The sequence below is a fragment of the Syngnathoides biaculeatus genome, chromosome 13 (assembly GCF_019802595.1).
Source record: "Syngnathoides biaculeatus isolate LvHL_M chromosome 13, ASM1980259v1, whole genome shotgun sequence".
NCBI classification, from domain to species: Eukaryota; Metazoa; Chordata; class Actinopteri; order Syngnathiformes; family Syngnathidae; genus Syngnathoides; species Syngnathoides biaculeatus.
In genome coordinates this window covers 18,674,470-18,691,477 of record NC_084652.1, presented here as the reverse complement: position 1 = coordinate 18,691,477, position 17,008 = coordinate 18,674,470, and the positions used below count along the sequence as shown (strand labels likewise).

Below are 17,008 nucleotides of genomic sequence, written 5' to 3'. Positions count from 1 at the left end.
GTGTGCAAATTGAGACATTGACTGGATTGTGGTCCACACATGCACAGTAGACTCTTCCTCACTTTGGGAGGGGGTGAGGGTTTTTTTGTTGTGTCGTCGTTCCCCCCGCTCCCCCACCATGTGGTATGAACGCTTCTTTGAAATTAATGTTGACTGCATGTTGTCAGCATCAATAGGATTGGACCCTGTGTCGACATGGTCGGTCGAGGAAATCCATTATTTTTTAACGATAACGCGGTAAAACTCTTGAAAAAATTGTTAGTCTTTTTAATCCTAAAAGAAAAAGTGTGCTAATTGTATTTACAGAAATTGACCTCCTTTGCATTTTGCCAGATGATGTTGTTACAGGCAGGAAACACTTAAGATGTTTCAAGGCAGGCAGGAAACACTTAAGTCTGGTTCTGCTTTGTTGTCAGAGGGCCTGTTTGATTTTTGCGGGTGGCCCCTGTCGGTCTTAGCATCCCAATTTCACTGCGGGACCACAAAAAAAAAAAAAGCATTCTGGTGCTATGATACTATTGAAGGCAAGCACAAGAATAATAATCATTCTTGTTTGTTGCAGTTTTCTCTTTGCTGACTTGCTCCTGATTCCGTTGACGCACAGTGACCAAGCTCCTCTGGCCTCTCAACACAGCATAAAAACCACATGCATAGGCATACAGAATATAACCACCCTAGTTTGAATCATCTTAAATCGGAAAATTTGTGTAATACCCTTGCCCTTTCCCAATTGGACAGCGTTAAAAAAAAAAAAAAAAAGGAATGCGTCTAAATATAACCATATGTTTGGATGCATGTTCCACAAATAAAACCGTCAGCTCCCAAGCCCTGTTACTTTGCACACCATGCACACGCTTCACCCGTCCCACCTCTCCCGTCTCAGACTCAGCACGTCTCCCAGACCCAGAATCATCCGTTCATGTGTATGGAGCTATTGTCTCTCCCGTCTGTCTGTCTGATTTCCTGGGCGTACACATGCAAGCAAGGCGCCTTCGACAAAAGGAAAGAGAGAGAGACAGAGGGAGAGAAAAACTCTTAAAGGGAGTTTATCGTTCGTTAAAACAAAACAGATGTTTTCTTTCTGCGGCCAAGTGAGAGAATAAAATGTCGTGGTGATGAATGATTGGACGATTCACGTGTTGCTCAACCATATCCCGAAAGTGCAGTTGCAGTAGGAAAGTGGTTGTTGGAAAAGTCGCATGAGTCTGTGTGTGTGTGTGTGTGGGGGGGGGGGGGGGGTTACAGTAACTTATGTATATTTTACTGCACCCAGATTAATAATTATTAGACAAATTACTGTATCCCTATATCTATCATGCACTCTTTTTCTCTCTTTTAGGGACCTCCTGGGCCTCCTGGACCACCAGGAACTGATGTAAGTCTATTTAAAAAAAAAAAAAAAAAAAAGTTGAATCTGATCCCTCACCCATATATTAGCCACAAGACAGGAGACTTCAACTCAATTCCCCACCGGGACTTTTTGAGTTTTGCATTTGAATGTGATACCCTATGTTCACACTGGAGCCACACATCCAATTTCCTGAAGACCGAATCCCAGAGCCTTTCACCTTACAGTACCATCAGTAAAATATCATCGTCATGTTTTCCTTTTTCCTTTTTTCCCCCCCGCTTTTATGTTGATGTTGTTTGAAAAGCCGCCCTGGCTGTCTTAAAAAGTTACATAATTTTATTTAGAGGAGTGCATTGCCGTACACTAACATGCGCTCCGCCCGTCTCCTCAGGAATGTGAAATTCTGGACATCATCATGAAGCTCTGCTGTGAGTTATATTTACACATTTTTATACACAAATATACACATCCTGGCAGCCCCATATTTTTTAATCAGTTCTTGATCAGCATAACAATCAATTAAACCCTGACGAATGTCAAGGTTACGCAGAGTTTTTCACCCTGATTCATTAACATTCTTTTTATCTGTGTTTTCCCGTCTTTTTGGGCTGCATCACAGCTTGTTGCGGTAAGTTCGTGCTGAACCCTCCCGAAAATTCTACTGTAAAATTCCTCTTCCTAACCTATGGCTTGAGAATTAGCGTGATTTTCTTGTTCTTCTTTTTGTATCATCAGAGTGTAAATGTGCAGCTCTGGACTTGGCATTCATTGTGGACAGCTCAGAAAGTATCGGCGCTACAAACTTTGCTCTTGCAAAGGACTTTATCATCACTGTTGTAGACAGACTGATCAAAGACCAACAGGTCAAGGTAATGTCCTTCTCTGTGTTGTTTCTGTATTCTGTATTTTCATATTCATCCCTGCACCTGAATGCAAAAAAGCTTCCTCAGAGATGTTAGCTAATAAAACTATGAGAACAGGAAAAAAAAGAAGAAGAAAAATAACAAAGACTGCATCTTAGAGTTGGCTCTCATTTGTTTCCCCAAAGACTCCCCTCTTCCTGTTTGGATGTAATTAGTCAGGAAGGGTTGGGAACACTGAAATGCTGACAGAAGAAAACATCATGATAGGCATAACAAACAGATTGAAAAAGAAAAAAAGCACGTTTTTCCCCTCCAGTTTGCAGGTAATGAGTCCAGGGTGAGCGTCGTGCAGTACAGTGGAGCCAAAGCCCAAGAAGTCGTCCAGCTGGGCAGCAACGTTGCAACTCTCACTGAATTCAAGCAGTGAGTTCTCATGCACACACACGCACAAAACTCTCACTGCTTTCTGAATTCTCACTCTTTGGCCATGTAAAGTAGCACCTCAACTGCTACATCCACACAAATGTTTAATCTCAAACATCACAACTTTGTGTCAGACATTTTTTTTTTCTTAATGGATTATTAAAAGGGGCGGCACGGTGGATCAGATGAAAAGCATTGGCCTCACAGTTCTGAGGACTGGGTTCAATCCCAGCCCTCCCTGTGTGCAGTTTGCATGTTCTCCCATAGCCTGCGTGGGTTTTCTCCGAACACTCAGGTGTCCTCCCCAATCCCAAAAACATTTATTAATTGGAGACTCTAAATTGCCCCTAGGTTTGATTGTGAGTGCGGCTGTTTGTCTTGATGTGCCCTGCGATTGACTGGCAACCAGTTCAGGATCCTGCCTCTTGCCCGTTGACAGGATAGGCTCCGGCACTCCTGCAACCCTTCTGAGGATAAGCGGCTAAGAAAATGGATGGATTATTAAAACTTTAAAAGAAGTGATAAATAATTTGATTTAGCTCTTCACAGGCTTTTTGTGTGTATGTGGTGGTGAACCTTTTCTTTACAGACCAACAACTTTACACAATTGTATGTAATTACAGTGGAAATAAGTGAAGTAGAAGTAATCCAGTCCGTCAAATAGTCGTCACCAGAATAAAGGGAACTTTTAACATTACTTAATTTAAAAGCATAAAAAAAAAATCTCAACTTTTATATATTAACTTTCAATAACATTGAGGCAGGGGGGGGGTGTTGCAGAGTTAATCTACACTTGCTGAATTCACAACTCATGAAGTCAAATGGGACGTCATCAGACGTGTTCAGCTTTGAAGTTTCTTGTGTATACATTTGTCATTATTGCTTTGGGTCATTATTATATGGAGGCGAGGTCATTGGTGTGTGGGTTAGGAACATTTTTCCACACTCAACTCATCCAGTCTATTTAAGGGAAGTTTGCGGGTCCTGGTCAACCCTAAATTAGTTCATTTTTCTGTAATTGTGAATACAATAGAGTGCTCTTCTCTAAGTCAACTGTGATCCTTGCCAAGGTAGTCGTCGTGTTGGTAAATGTTGACCACGCACTATGCGTAATGTAATGGATGCGCGGCCGTTTGTGTGCAGGGCGGTGAAAGACCTCAACTGGTTGGCTGAGGCCACCTACACGGGTGAGGCCCTGAATTATGCGCTGGAAAACACCATCAAGCTCATGAGGCAGGACAACCGCGTGGTTCTGGTTCTCACCGACGGACGCTCAGACATCCGCAGGGACACTGTTCCTCTCAACGTTCTCTGTGGTAAAAACATCAGGGTGAGTGATTCAGACTGTAGGACAAGCATCATAATCTCATGCGGCACGAAATGAGCTATGACGACGTTGGCCTCCAGGTGGGAGGTTTAGGCGTGAAGGACTACTCGGGCCGTCAGCCCAACCAGGAGCAGCTTGGAGATTTGGTGTGTAAAAGTGATCCCAAACCCGGTTTTTCGTTCGTACTGGACAACTTTGCCGAGCTTCTTGATGACACGTTCCTGCAGAACCTCACTTCCAAAATCTGTCAAGGTATTGGAAACTGGAACAAAGTTTTTTTTTTTATTTTACTTCTAAGTAAACTGACACAGAATGTGTTGTTTTCACGTCCAGATAAGAAGTGCCCAGACTACAAATGCCCAAGTAAGTCCCATTTTTAAATCACAATTTTGTTCATTTTGCAGTTCTATTGGAACTTGCATGTTCAAGTAATGAGACGCGTAGTTGCTAAGCTGAAATCGGTAAGACATAATGACATAATATTGTAGATATGCCCGTCGTCCAATAGAATCTGCTGTTGTCTATGCTGTTATATTTCCTTTCATTTTTTTTCCTTCCTGCTTTGTGAGTACTGTGAATGGCAGGAACAATGGAATGTTGCTTGAAACACTATGTTGTATTTTGGGAGGAATTCTTTGCCTTTTACTGCATTCCTTAAAAAAGTGGTTGGATATATTTGACTACGAGATATAGTATTGGTGTTTTATTTTTATTGTATCAATCGTGTATTGATTTAGTTGTGTAGTCCATATATATAGTTTATAAGATTACATAACAGATTAAGAAAAGACTTCTTAAAATTGCCAAGAATTAGATTGAATTTTAAGGCAAATATGATATCAGAATAGATATTGTTATTGGCGCAAAATTGTGTTGATATTGCACAGATTTCCAATTGGTTTTATTACTATTGAAAGTGTAAGTATTTTTTTCAAGCCGATGGTGCAACATGAAACATAGATGGTAATGATGAAAATTTAAAAATTCAAATATAAATACACTAAGGAGAAGGAAAATAAATGCAATAATTGCAATCAGCATCAAGTGTCAGTGTGCAGTTTTAAAGGGTGATAACTGTTAATTTAGTTCAAATTATGAGAAGTTTAGTGCAGAAAAATATATTCAAGCTGAAGTCAGGAACAGCGTAATAACTTGGTCCCAAATATTTTTGTTTTCACCAACTTTAAAATTTAAAAATGGGGAAAAAAGTACACAATTCTACAGTATTACAATGCATTTACTATTGAATTATTAAAAATAAGAGCACTTCAACATGGCATATTAAATTCCCCAAAAATAGGGACTTTTTTTTAATTAAATGAAATTTTCACTATTTTCTTGTTTTAAAGTACAACAAAGCATACAGTATATTTACATCATAGTGATGAGGAAAAAATACCATCTTATATAAGACTATGTCAATCTCATACAAGTAGCAGCGTTTACATTTCAAGCGTTCATCAAGCAATTTTGCAAAAATAGGTGTGCTGCAATATGGAAGGCCGGTTCTGGGTCCAGATGTGGACTGAGGTTTGCATATTGACGACCTCTTGAGGTCTACATCATGGGTCAATAATATATTGTGTAGAGTATAAGCAGCTCTCATATCAGTCATATTAATTTGCTGTGTCCCGTTTGCCGCAGTCTCCTTCTCTCAAAGTCACGACATCCTGCTGATGATGGACAGCTCGGCCAGTGTGGGTCAGAAGAACTTTGACTCAAGCAAGACCTTCGTGCACCGGTTGGTTGAGCGCTTCCTGAACGCTAAGAAGCAGAGGAACGTGAACGTCAGAGTGGCTGTGGGCCAATACAGCCGCAACGCCCGCATGGAGCAAGGCCTGACGACCAACATGACCCTGTTGTCTTATCACATCAATGAGATGGCCTTCCAAAACGACGGCACCAACGTGTTAGAGGCCATGGACTTCGCCATTAAGGCCCTCCCGAGCCGCGGCGATGCCACCGGAAACAAGAGGAAGGTGGTCCTGTTCTCAGACGGCAGGTCTCAGGGCGTCACTGAGGCCGTCCTGGAGAAGCGCGTTCGGGAGCTGGCCGACGCCGGGCTGGAGCTCTTTGTCATCGCGGTGGGCAGCCAAGTGAATGAGGTCAACCTCCGCACGCTGGTGAGCAGGGGACAGCGTGATGACATCAATTACGCTCAGCGGCACCTCTTCCGGGTGGCAGACTACCCCTCCTTGCTTCGCGGAGTCTTCCACCAAACCGTCTCCCGAAGAGTGTCCATGCCTTGAGTGCAGGGCCCAGAATAACAAACAGGACCAACACTTTTCAATTTTTAGTCCCATTATGAATAGTCAGTCTCATTTACCATACACTGATTTTTTTTTTTTGGTTTTGGGTTTGTTTGTTTTTTTTTGTCACAAAGCAACTGATGATTGTCTTCAAGAGGAGCCTCAAATGTAGACCACCAAGGGGCTGCATTAGATTGGCTTGTTAGACTACAACACGAATGAATGATAACACAAAGTATATTTGGATTTTAGACTGAAGGAAATTGCTGCCTCTGAGGCCTTAATCGGGGTTCAACCCACCTCAGGTGAAAAAGGTTTGGCCTTGGTCCATTCCAGCTCATTTCAACATGGACGAAAACTTGCTTCAGTGATATTTCAATTGCATTTCTGTATCTGACTTATAGTTATCGTCCCACATCAAAATCTAAAGTTTTTACCCTTTAAAATGTGTGTACCCCTCAAATGTTTTTATGCTTCAAAACTAAAAGATTGAACAACAAGATGAATGAACATGTGTGCCAACTTTTTGATTGGTACTTAACTTGAATCGGGCACAGATGTCAATTGAAAACATGAGCATGGCTTACTGTACCACATTCAAAATAAATCTCTATGATTCTTTATTTTGTGTTAATTGAATATCGAAAGCGATGTGGCCGTTAATTCCAACTCGAAATATATTCCTGAGCTGAGTAACGAACGTGTCTTGAAATCTGTGTTGGATTACTAAAGCGGAAAACAGGATGTGACATCATGTGGCCTCTTGAAGAAAACCTATCAGCGCTTCACCTGTGACTAATGAGAACAGCTGGGCGCCACATGTGCCATCATGCGTGCGTGTGTGTGTGCATGGCTTGGCGTGTGTCCGAAACGTAAATGCAAGTGTGTTGAAGCGCTTCCTTTCCACTCTTAACCTTGGGTGATTGTTCCATAAACAATTCTGCCCGGCCCACCGGTTCAAATGACAGAATGACACACACCTGCTGTAAAATTTCTGCACGGCTTGAGAGGATTCTGTCAAACACACACACACACACACGTAAACAGTCCTTCGTATTTCATTAGTTAGGAAAACATCTGTCGTGGTTGAAGGTTGGAAAAGCCACCAACCAAAGCCCCTGCCACCGCCACAAAGCCACCCACTTAGTAGAACCCTTGAAAAAGTGTCAGCTCCTCACTTTTGTGTAACTGCCAACAAGTGGCACACAGTTACTGTACAGTTGTCATTACCTGTGGTGCTATTAGTCTGTGTATCAGCCACGTAAAGAAGATTATTATTCCCTGAGGGTACACAACCTTAGGAATGGCGAAAGTGCTTCAATAAAGGTTGTTACACAAAAAATGTCTCTGATGGCTTTTGTTTACTCATATGCATGTACACAAACACCATTTTTGTAAAACATTCAGATTCCTCGTCTGCGGATGTACTGTAGCGGAACCTTCAAAGTCCATCCATCCGTCCGTCCATTCTCTTATCACAAGAACGCGGGAGTGCTGGAGCCTATCCCAGCTGTCATTGGGCAGGAGGCAGGGTGCACCCTGAACTGGTTGCCAGCCAATCGCAGACAGACAACATACCTTCAAAGTCGAACACTCCAAAGCTGTTGAACAAATTAAAAATCCTGGGAAAGTATACTTCAAAAGTCAAAAAAAGTTCAAACCATCATCATGCTTGTCATCACGAAAGACGTCAGCAAGTCTTGTGCGGTTTGCTTTTTTTGTTTTTGGTTACCACGAAATGAAAAAGTGAGATGATGAGCATGCAACCATAAATTGAATTTATTGCAGCAAAGGAACATTCGAGACACTAGCTAGTGACTAAATTACTCAATTGGTAATAAATCATAACTTGACAGTTAATATTGTAGTCTTAGTATAAATTGGACTCATAACTAAATTCTAAATTAGTGACGTGACAAAAAAATCTTATATAGCACTATTTTCCAATTACTGGGAAATTAAAGCATCTACTGTAGAAAATAAAAGGTAAATAAAGTTTTTTTAATTAAATCTTTATATGCACATAACTTCTAATCCTGTTTACATTTTTTGTGTGAAAAGATAAAACATGAATATAATTAATAATGTGTTTCATTCTCATGGTTGATTTGTCCTGTTTTATATTTGTAAACACCAAAAAGATCAAAGATGAACAAGAGAATTGTTTTTTAAAGATTCACTCAGCTCCTTCTAAATCTTTCACTGAATTATCTTATTTGCCACATTCTCATCATAGTTTTTCAAGGAAACTTCAAATCATTTTACATGAGTAGGCCCAGATCATTATTTATAGATAGATAGATAGATAGATAGATAGATAGATAGATAGATAGATAGATAGATAGATAGATAGATAGATATAGATAGATAGATAGATAGATAGATAGATAGATAGATAGATAGAAGAAAATACGTATTTGAACACCCTGCTATATTGCAAGTTCTCCCACTTAGAAATCATAGGTGCATGTCCACTGTGAGAGAGATAATCTAAAAAGAAAAATCTAGAAATTACAACGTATGATTTTTTTTTAAAGATTTATTTGTGTGATAAAGCTGCAAATAAGTATTTGAACGTGTCTATCAGCTGTCCAAAGACACCAGAGACAAAATTGTACAACTCCACACGGCTGGAAAGGGCTACAGAGAAATTGTCGTTCAGCTTGGTGAAAAAAGGGCCACTGTTGGAGCAATCATAGAAAATGGAAGAAGCTAACCATGACGGTCAATCTCAATCGGAATGGAGCCCCATGCAAGATATCACCTCGTGGGATCTCAATGATCCTTAGATAGGTTGACTACATGACAGGACTTGGTCAATGACCTGAAAAGAGCTGGGGCCACCGTTTCCAAGGTGACTGTTGGTAATACACTCAGACCTCATGGTTTGAAATCATGCATGGCACGGAAGGTTCCCCTGCTTAAACCGGCACATGTCAAGGCCCGTCTTAAGTTTGCCAATGACCATTTGGATGATAGAGAGGAGTCATGGGAGAAAGCTTTGTGGTCAGATGAGATGATCATGATTCCACTAACCGTTTTTGGAGCAAGATGAGTTCCATACCAAGAACACCATCCCTACTATGAAGCATGCGGGTGGTAGCATCATGCTTTGTTTATTTTTTCTTTTTTTCTGCACATGGAACAGGACGACTGCACTGTATTAAGGGGAGGAAGACTGCGGCCATGTATTGTGAGATTTTGGGGAACAACCTCTTTCCCACAGTCAGGTTATTGAAGATGTGTCATGGCTGGGTCTTTCAAAATGAAAATTACCTGAAGCACACAGCCAGGAAAACCAAGGAGAGGCTCCGTAAGAAGCATATCAAGGTTCTGGTGTAGCCTAGCTAGTCTCCAGACCTAAACTCTATACAAAGTCTTTGGAGGGAGCTGAAACACCGTGTTTCTTACCGACAGCCCAGAAACCTGTCTGATCTAGAGAAAATCTGTGAAGAGGAGTGGGCCAAAATCCTTCCTGCAGTGTGTGCAAACTGGTGAACTACTACAGGAAACGTTTGACCTTGTCATGATCCTGCCGCTCCAGCCCGGGTTGTGGGGTGTCCGCCCGGTTGCGCTGATTGGGAGGCGCACACCTGCCCCTCATGCGGGCTGATTATCCTGTGTATTTATAGGACCCCGATGACGACTGGTCCGCGCCAGATCGTTGAGGTTCATGTCCCGTTCGAGTACTCCCGTATCCGTGATCGACAACCCGTGTGTACCGACCTTCGCCTGTTCTCCGACCAACCACGTAAGCCTGACTCCTTTGACACATCTGCCTGCTTTGATCGTTCTCCCGTGTACCGACTCCTGCCTGCCCGCCCACCTACTCTCTTCGCCCGACGTCCCAACTACCGCTGCTGCACCTGACTGCCTGCCCGATCCGTGACCACTGAATAATAAACGTTTCTCCACGAACTACCTTGCATTTGGGTCCTACTCCCGTTCCGATGGGTCGTGACAGACCTCTGTAACTGCAAATAAAGGCTACTGTACCAAATATTAACATTTGTTTTCTCAGGTGTTCAAATACTTATTTGCAGCTGTGTCACACAAATCGTTAAAAAGTCATACATTGTGATTTCAGGATTCTTCTTTTTAGATTATCTCTCTCACAGTGGACATGCACCTACGATGAAAATTTTAGACCCCTCCATGATTTCTAAGTGAGAGAACTTGCAATATGGCAGGGTGTTCAAATACTTATTTTCTTCACTGTGTAGGCGGCACGGTGGTTCAGCTGAAGAGCCTTGGCCTAACAGTTCTGAGGTCCTGGGTTCAATCCTGGCCCCGCCTCTGTGGAGTTTGCATGTGCCTGTGTGGGTTTTCTCCCACATCCCCAAAACATGCAACATTAATTGGACACTTTAAATTGCCCTTAGCTGGGATTGCGAGTGCGCCTTTTGTCTGTCAACCCGTTCAGGCAACCAGTTCAGGGCTGCACGACGACAGTTGGGATAGGCCCCAGCACACCCTGCGACCCTTGCGAGGATAAGCAGCTAAGAAAATGCATGGATGGCTATAACTAAGCTAAAAGTGTTTGCTCTGCGATTGTCTGATGACCATTCCAGGAATTAGCCCACCCCAAAGACAACTGGAAGATTCTGCAGTTATCCCCTTTGAGGATAAGCGGTATAGAAAAAGGATGGATACATGGGAAACTCCAGACAGACCTTCCAGTCAATGCCGACCTGCTGAGGTGCCTTTGAGCAACAGCCTAACTCCGCACTACATGGATCTTATACTTAACCTCTGACTTCGGTTCAATTACAATTTCCACGTCTGAAGGCTATCAAATATTTTACCTCCTTGGATACACAAAATAGAAACCCTGTATAGCTGTAAATCTTGAAGCTTGGCACATGTTCTCTATTAAAAGTTCACTCTTGGCCTACTGAACAATTCTCAGTGTGCGTCGCGTTCGAGACTTGATTTTGAGCCACTGTTTTATCACCGTATTCAGTAGTGTGTTTGAGTGTGGGTGTGTGTGTGCATGTTTAATGACACTCATTTTCATTTTAGTTATCACGAAGATCCTGAGCTTATAATCAGAGCATTCAGCAGAGTGTTTGTGTGTGCCTCAATGTTTGTGTATGCAGGAAAGTTTCTTTGAAATTTGTCTTGGCTGATAGCAGTGTTTTCAAAGACTGCACTCCCTCTTTCCTCCCGTTTTCTAAAGCTGCACGGAGGCCTTTCGGCTTACCCTCAGACCTCAGCGCAACTTACTTTCCCCAATCATCCGGTGTGTTTGACGGCCGTTGAGCGCACGGACTTGACCGTGCACGTGCACATGCACAAACGAGAGCAGCGAGGTAACGACTCTCAGCTGCTTTGCCTCAACGGAAACCGCATCTGGAGAAAATGAGATCAGAGATCCCAAAGAGAAACACGGTAAAGAGGAGTGTACGTTGGATTATCACAAGTTTACCGTGTGCTCGGGCTAAAATTGAGCCTTTGGCGCACGCCAGCTGCACTGGAAAATATCTCAGCGTCACAAAGCAGTGTCAGGGTAGCAAGAGGACGTACGCGTACATGTTCTGCTTCACCTTCAGTGTGCGCACGTACGCATTTTGCTGTCATGTTTCATCTGATGTGTGCAGACGATGCGAGGTTGCAGTTGTTTGGAAAAAGCCCAGCGATGCTGGAACTGTTTATGATTCTGGGACAGATTATGCAGAAATCCCCCCAGACTGAAAAGTCTTCTTGGTCCATGTGAAAGAAATTAAGAAAAAAAAAAGAAGAAAAAAAATTAAAGACTGAGAAACCGTTTGTGAGAACTACAGAGGGAGTGAAAGAGAGAGGCTGCTTTACTCTTATTTGGGGGAGAGGGCCATTCCTCTTTCATGAGTCACAGTTTTAAGAGGGACCAGAACACCCCCTCCGACACTTTATTCCGCCATCCCATGCACATTGCTGTACTCCTCTTCTCTTTTTATGGAAAAACTTTTCCATGGTTAAGACAGAGATGAAATTCACTGGTGACCAGCTGGACTCCTCCTCCTCCTCCCCCTCTTTTTTTTCTCCCCATCCCCTCTCCTCCTCGGTTTCCTGAATAAAATGCTGCCAAATATCATGCCTCCAATTTGATATGGATTCATAATCCACTGTTTTCCCATCATTGACGACGTTACAATATTCAGAATCTAATCTTGTACATCTTTGGTACAACTGTTTTTTGCTAAATGTCCACTTAATGGCCCATTCACAGGTGAGCAGAAACAAGTCCAGTGCTTAGTCCTCTTTTTACTCTGCAGTTTACGACTCTTATTGGCTAGATTTCTTTTCGCAAACGATTTTTCAACTCACAGCCGACATATTTTGTCAGGAACGATAAACTCTTTTTAGTGTGATGTAGTCACCGACCGATTTGGAGTCAGAAAAGCCCTGCAATGTCAAAATGAAAAGTTGTACGTTTTTTCTCGCGACATCATACCCTGACGTCAACCATTGATTGCGTCTTGCAGCTGGCGGCACTTATGGCGGCTATGAGAAAGATGAAGGAGTAGAATAACAAACATTTTTAAAAAAAGATGGTGGACTTTTGATGTTGGGTGTGATGATTATCAGGACCGGCTAATGACATGCCGCTAGCTAGCTGCATTACGTTATGCTGCTTGCTTGCTAGCGGTATTAAAAGTACATAAATGTTACCTCAAAATATCCTTAAAGAATGAAGCGTATGAAATGACCTCTCCAAGTCCAGAGCACTCACAGGTGATGCTAATCATGTTTTTGGTTTGTTTGTTTTTCGAACACAAGACATTGTTCCAATTAAAAGTATAACTTCTTCCTCCTTCTGATTGTTGTTGTTGCCGCCGTGGTATTGGTTCCTTTCGAGTTAACAGATTTTACCATCCCGCCACCTCCGACAGCTTGATTGGACAATGTGAGGCCGATGATCGTATAAGACATGATATGGTAATATCGTACTCGAACGAGGGCCACTATAGATGACACGGCATTGCTATGTCGACAAATGTGCCAAACAAGGCCGTAACAACCATGTGCCGGTTAGCAAAAGATTATAATATTAACAAACGCTAATCTGTGCCTACACTACAGTTCCGCCTACCTTTTTTTGACATTGTGGGGGAAAAAATGATGAGTTTCATAACAGTTTGCTCAGAGAAACATTTTAATTAACAGGCACATAAAAAATTGACTTGTTTAATTTCAAGCTTGAAGGTGGGCGGGCGCTCCAGAGCTACACCTATTTGTGCAAAATACGTACAAACAATTCAAGTCAGTTTTTCATAATATGTCCCATGTAAAGTAATGTTTTAGAATCCCCAAGTACCTTGACTTCTTCCTTTTTTTTTTACTTGATGTGAAATCAAATTAGACAACAAGCTACTACTTTAGCCTTTCTTGTGATGCTAGTTGATGCTGTTTGCGATGAAATGCAATTTAAACATCTACATCAGAGTCAGCTATGAGCAATGGCGCTGGCCCAAGTAACCGTAATGTTAAACAAACAATAGATACGAGTACCTGCATTGCCTCCAACACTAAAAAATGCATTCCTAATATGTATATGATTAAAACGTGTGCACTAAGGAGACGTAATCCACAGACCCAGTCATCATCTCATTAACAATACAAAAAGATATCATGTATTCCCAGAAGTAAAAACCAACTATCCATCCATCCATCCATCCATCCTCTGAGCCACTTATCCTCACAAGGGTCACGGGAGTGCTGGAGATTTTCCCAGCTGTCATCGGGCAGGACACAGGGTGGACCCTGAACTGGTTGCCAGCCAATTGCAGGGCACACAGAGACAAACAACAGTCGCACTCACAATCACACTTTGGGGCAATTTAGAGTCTCCAATGAATGTTGCATGTTTTTGGGATGTGGGAGGAACCCCATGCAGGGACAGGGAGAACATGCAAACTCCACCCAGGCAGGGCCAGGATTGAACCCGGATCCTCAGAAGTGTGAGTCAGATGCGCAAACCAGTAGTCAAACGTGCTGCCATAAGTATTCATCTCTTTTGTCAATATTTTAAACATTTTTGTCGGAAGCAGCAGATGTTTTTTTTTAAACTGACAACAAAAAATTTATCCAAATTGGCCCCAAGATGTAATGTTTTCTTGCTTGCCACATGTACCACCACTCTATAAAGCTAACAAACAATACAAATCAATTATGTAGTTTTTGTGCAATCTTGCTGACAAACCAGCAAACAAATCAATACCACTTGCAAGTTCTGCTTGCCAGATGTAAAAATGAAAGTATTTTTAATTTCCAGCGACTACTCGTAGTTCTCGTATAATGAATTTTGATGAACAGCCGGTGATTACAGTTCTTTTATTGGCTCTCTCTACCCTGTTGATGTGGACTTTTAGCTCCAAATGCTAAGAAAATTCAAGGACTGTTCAAAAAGGTGAACAAAAACATGACAACATTTCAAAAGATATTGTGCATTTTTAATTAAATATTTCCAAGTTATCTGTGATGTGCATTTGCCAAAATAGAACAAGAATTTAAAAAAAACTTTTGTTTGAACCTTGCAGAAGTGAACCTCTTTTGGGGGTTTAGGCCCAGACAGACAAGACACACACTGGCAATTTCAGATTTTGTTAGTTCCGTAATTCATTTGTTTGTTGGAAAAGTGGTGCCCAGTTTGTTGAAAAGCAAGTATCCATCCATCCATCCATCCATCCATCCATCCATTTTTTTTGCCTCATATCCTCACAAGGGTTGCGGGGCATGCTAGAGCCTATCCCAGCTGTCAATGGGCAGGAGGCGGGGTACACCCTGAACTGGTTGACAGCCAATCACAGGGCACAAAAAGACAAACAGCCGCACTCCCAATCACACCTAGGGGCAATTTAGAGTGTCCAATTAATGTTGCATGTTTTCGTGATGTGAGAAGAAACCGAAATGCCCAGAGGAAACCCACACAGGCACGGGGAGAACATGCAAATGCCACACATGCGGGTCCGGGATCAAACCTCAGAACTGTGAGACCAACGCTTTTCAGCTGCTCCACCGTCCCACCGCATGTATCCATCAAAATAAAAAAAGTCCTTTTTACTTGTGAAATCAGCAGTTCATTAGTGAGCTGCTGATGACACTTTTTAGCGTGCAGATAAATACCCAAACCCAAATATCCCTCCAAACTCCATCATGTCTACGACGAGTTATCAGGAATTTCACTGTAACAAGCCCCCCCCCCCCCCCCCCCCCCCCCAATGTGATTGGCTGCAGGATACAAACATTTGTACAAATTTGTTTCCTGTGTCTACAACTTTACTAAGGTATCAAGCACGCAAGCTAATATTATTAGCTGCTGCTAATACGTGCATTCAACAAAAACAGTGCATCTTTTGTTACCATTTGGCTTTGGCATTGTGTTTCAGACTGTGTGTGGTTTTTTTTCCCCCCATCTGGACGTTACTTCAAAGTGGTTCTGGGCCCTCAGCCAGCTCTACCTTGCTCGTCTTCATAGGCAGAGGAACTTGGTGCAATTATGGTTATCACATAAAATACTCAAGCTGTTATGTAACTATGGAACATAATTTAAGTACAGAAGCGTTTTCAGAAGTAGACAAGTAGGAAAAGATGTACTTGATTGTATGGCGTTTACACTCAATGGGTGAGCCGGCACTCCAGAGAGACAACTATTTCCATTTTCCAAGGCACTTATCCTCACAAGGGGCCGCGGGAGTGCTGGATCCTACCCCAGCTAATTTGTAGGAAAATATTTGAAAAGCAGATTTTTCGTAATGTGTAATGGAGAAAACTTCAAAGTCAAATGGAGACAGGAATCCCGTTGGAATCTCTCCTGTAGATTGCCCCAAAGGTTGTAAAATCAGATTCGACTTCCTTAGGACTTCAGTTCATGGCCATGCATTTGTTTTGTTTTTATTTCCTTTGGCTTTTTTTTTAAGTACTTAAGCACATGAAGAGAGAGATCAGGTCAGCAAACAAATGTTGCATTTGACCATCGCAGTTCAACAGTACTTAGAACATCTTTATCTCATGCTCGGAACCAAGTGCCATTATTCATGTAACAGATGCAGACAAGCATGTAATAGCCTCTGACCCTTGTGTTTTGGGCCGGATAACACATTAGTGGCTCAGAGCCACTGCAACCCCCATTTCGAAATTCGAGCAAATTGGACAAAGTGACAGACATGATAGAACATGTGCCGCCGCAGCTGCTACAACGGTGGTTAAAATGAAGACGACTCGGCCTTTTACGTGGACAGAAAGCGAGGTGCTCCCAAGACAAGGCCTCCCAGCACGTTTCGAGGGTGTACAAAACCGGCAAATGCGTACGCACAGATACACAGAAAGACAGCGAGAAGGCACAAGGAAAGTCTGTCCGTGTTTATGCTGTATGTAAACTCCTCTAACTTCACAAACTAATTGCAACCATACACAAGTGGTATCTTAGTCTGCTTTTCATCCTGTTTTTGTTTTATTCATTTTCTCACCACACATACTGGGATGAACCTCCTGGAAAGATTTGAAATGGGAAGGGAGGAATAGTCCTCTCGACTTGTTCTGGGGACATGACTGGCTGTGTAGTCCATACCATTTGAGACAAACACATATACATACGTGTGTGGGGGTGTGTGTGAGCGAGAGAAAGAGAGCGAGAGATTGTGTGGTAGTGGTGAGAAAAGCATTCCCACTTCAAATAGAAGTTTAGATACTTGTGTACAAAAGAAAGACTGCTGGAAAGTAAAAGTACTGATTCAACTCCTTTCAGTAAAACTGAGTAATTGTACTTTTAAGAACAAAAGTAAAATGTACACATATTTTTGGTTAGCGTCAATCA

At 42.2% G+C, this 17,008-nt stretch overlaps 1 protein-coding gene across 1 annotated transcript in view; it reads left to right on the top strand.

Moving 5' to 3' along the window:
• Positions 1–7,545, top strand: part of col6a1 (collagen, type VI, alpha 1) — a 32,937-nt gene extending 25,392 nt beyond the window's left edge. The window contains exons 27-35 of the mRNA XM_061839723.1: positions 1,340–1,375; positions 1,743–1,779; positions 1,971–1,979; positions 2,087–2,220; positions 2,531–2,637; positions 3,781–3,967; positions 4,045–4,216; positions 4,298–4,327; positions 5,609–7,545. Coding sequence (XP_061695707.1) covers positions 1,340–1,375; positions 1,743–1,779; positions 1,971–1,979; positions 2,087–2,220; positions 2,531–2,637; positions 3,781–3,967; positions 4,045–4,216; positions 4,298–4,327; positions 5,609–6,213 — 1,317 coding nt within the window. The 3' untranslated portion in view covers positions 6,214–7,545. The remainder of the gene's footprint in view (positions 1–1,339; positions 1,376–1,742; positions 1,780–1,970; positions 1,980–2,086; positions 2,221–2,530; positions 2,638–3,780; positions 3,968–4,044; positions 4,217–4,297; positions 4,328–5,608) is intronic.
• Positions 7,546–17,008: the final 9,463 nt, after the last annotated feature.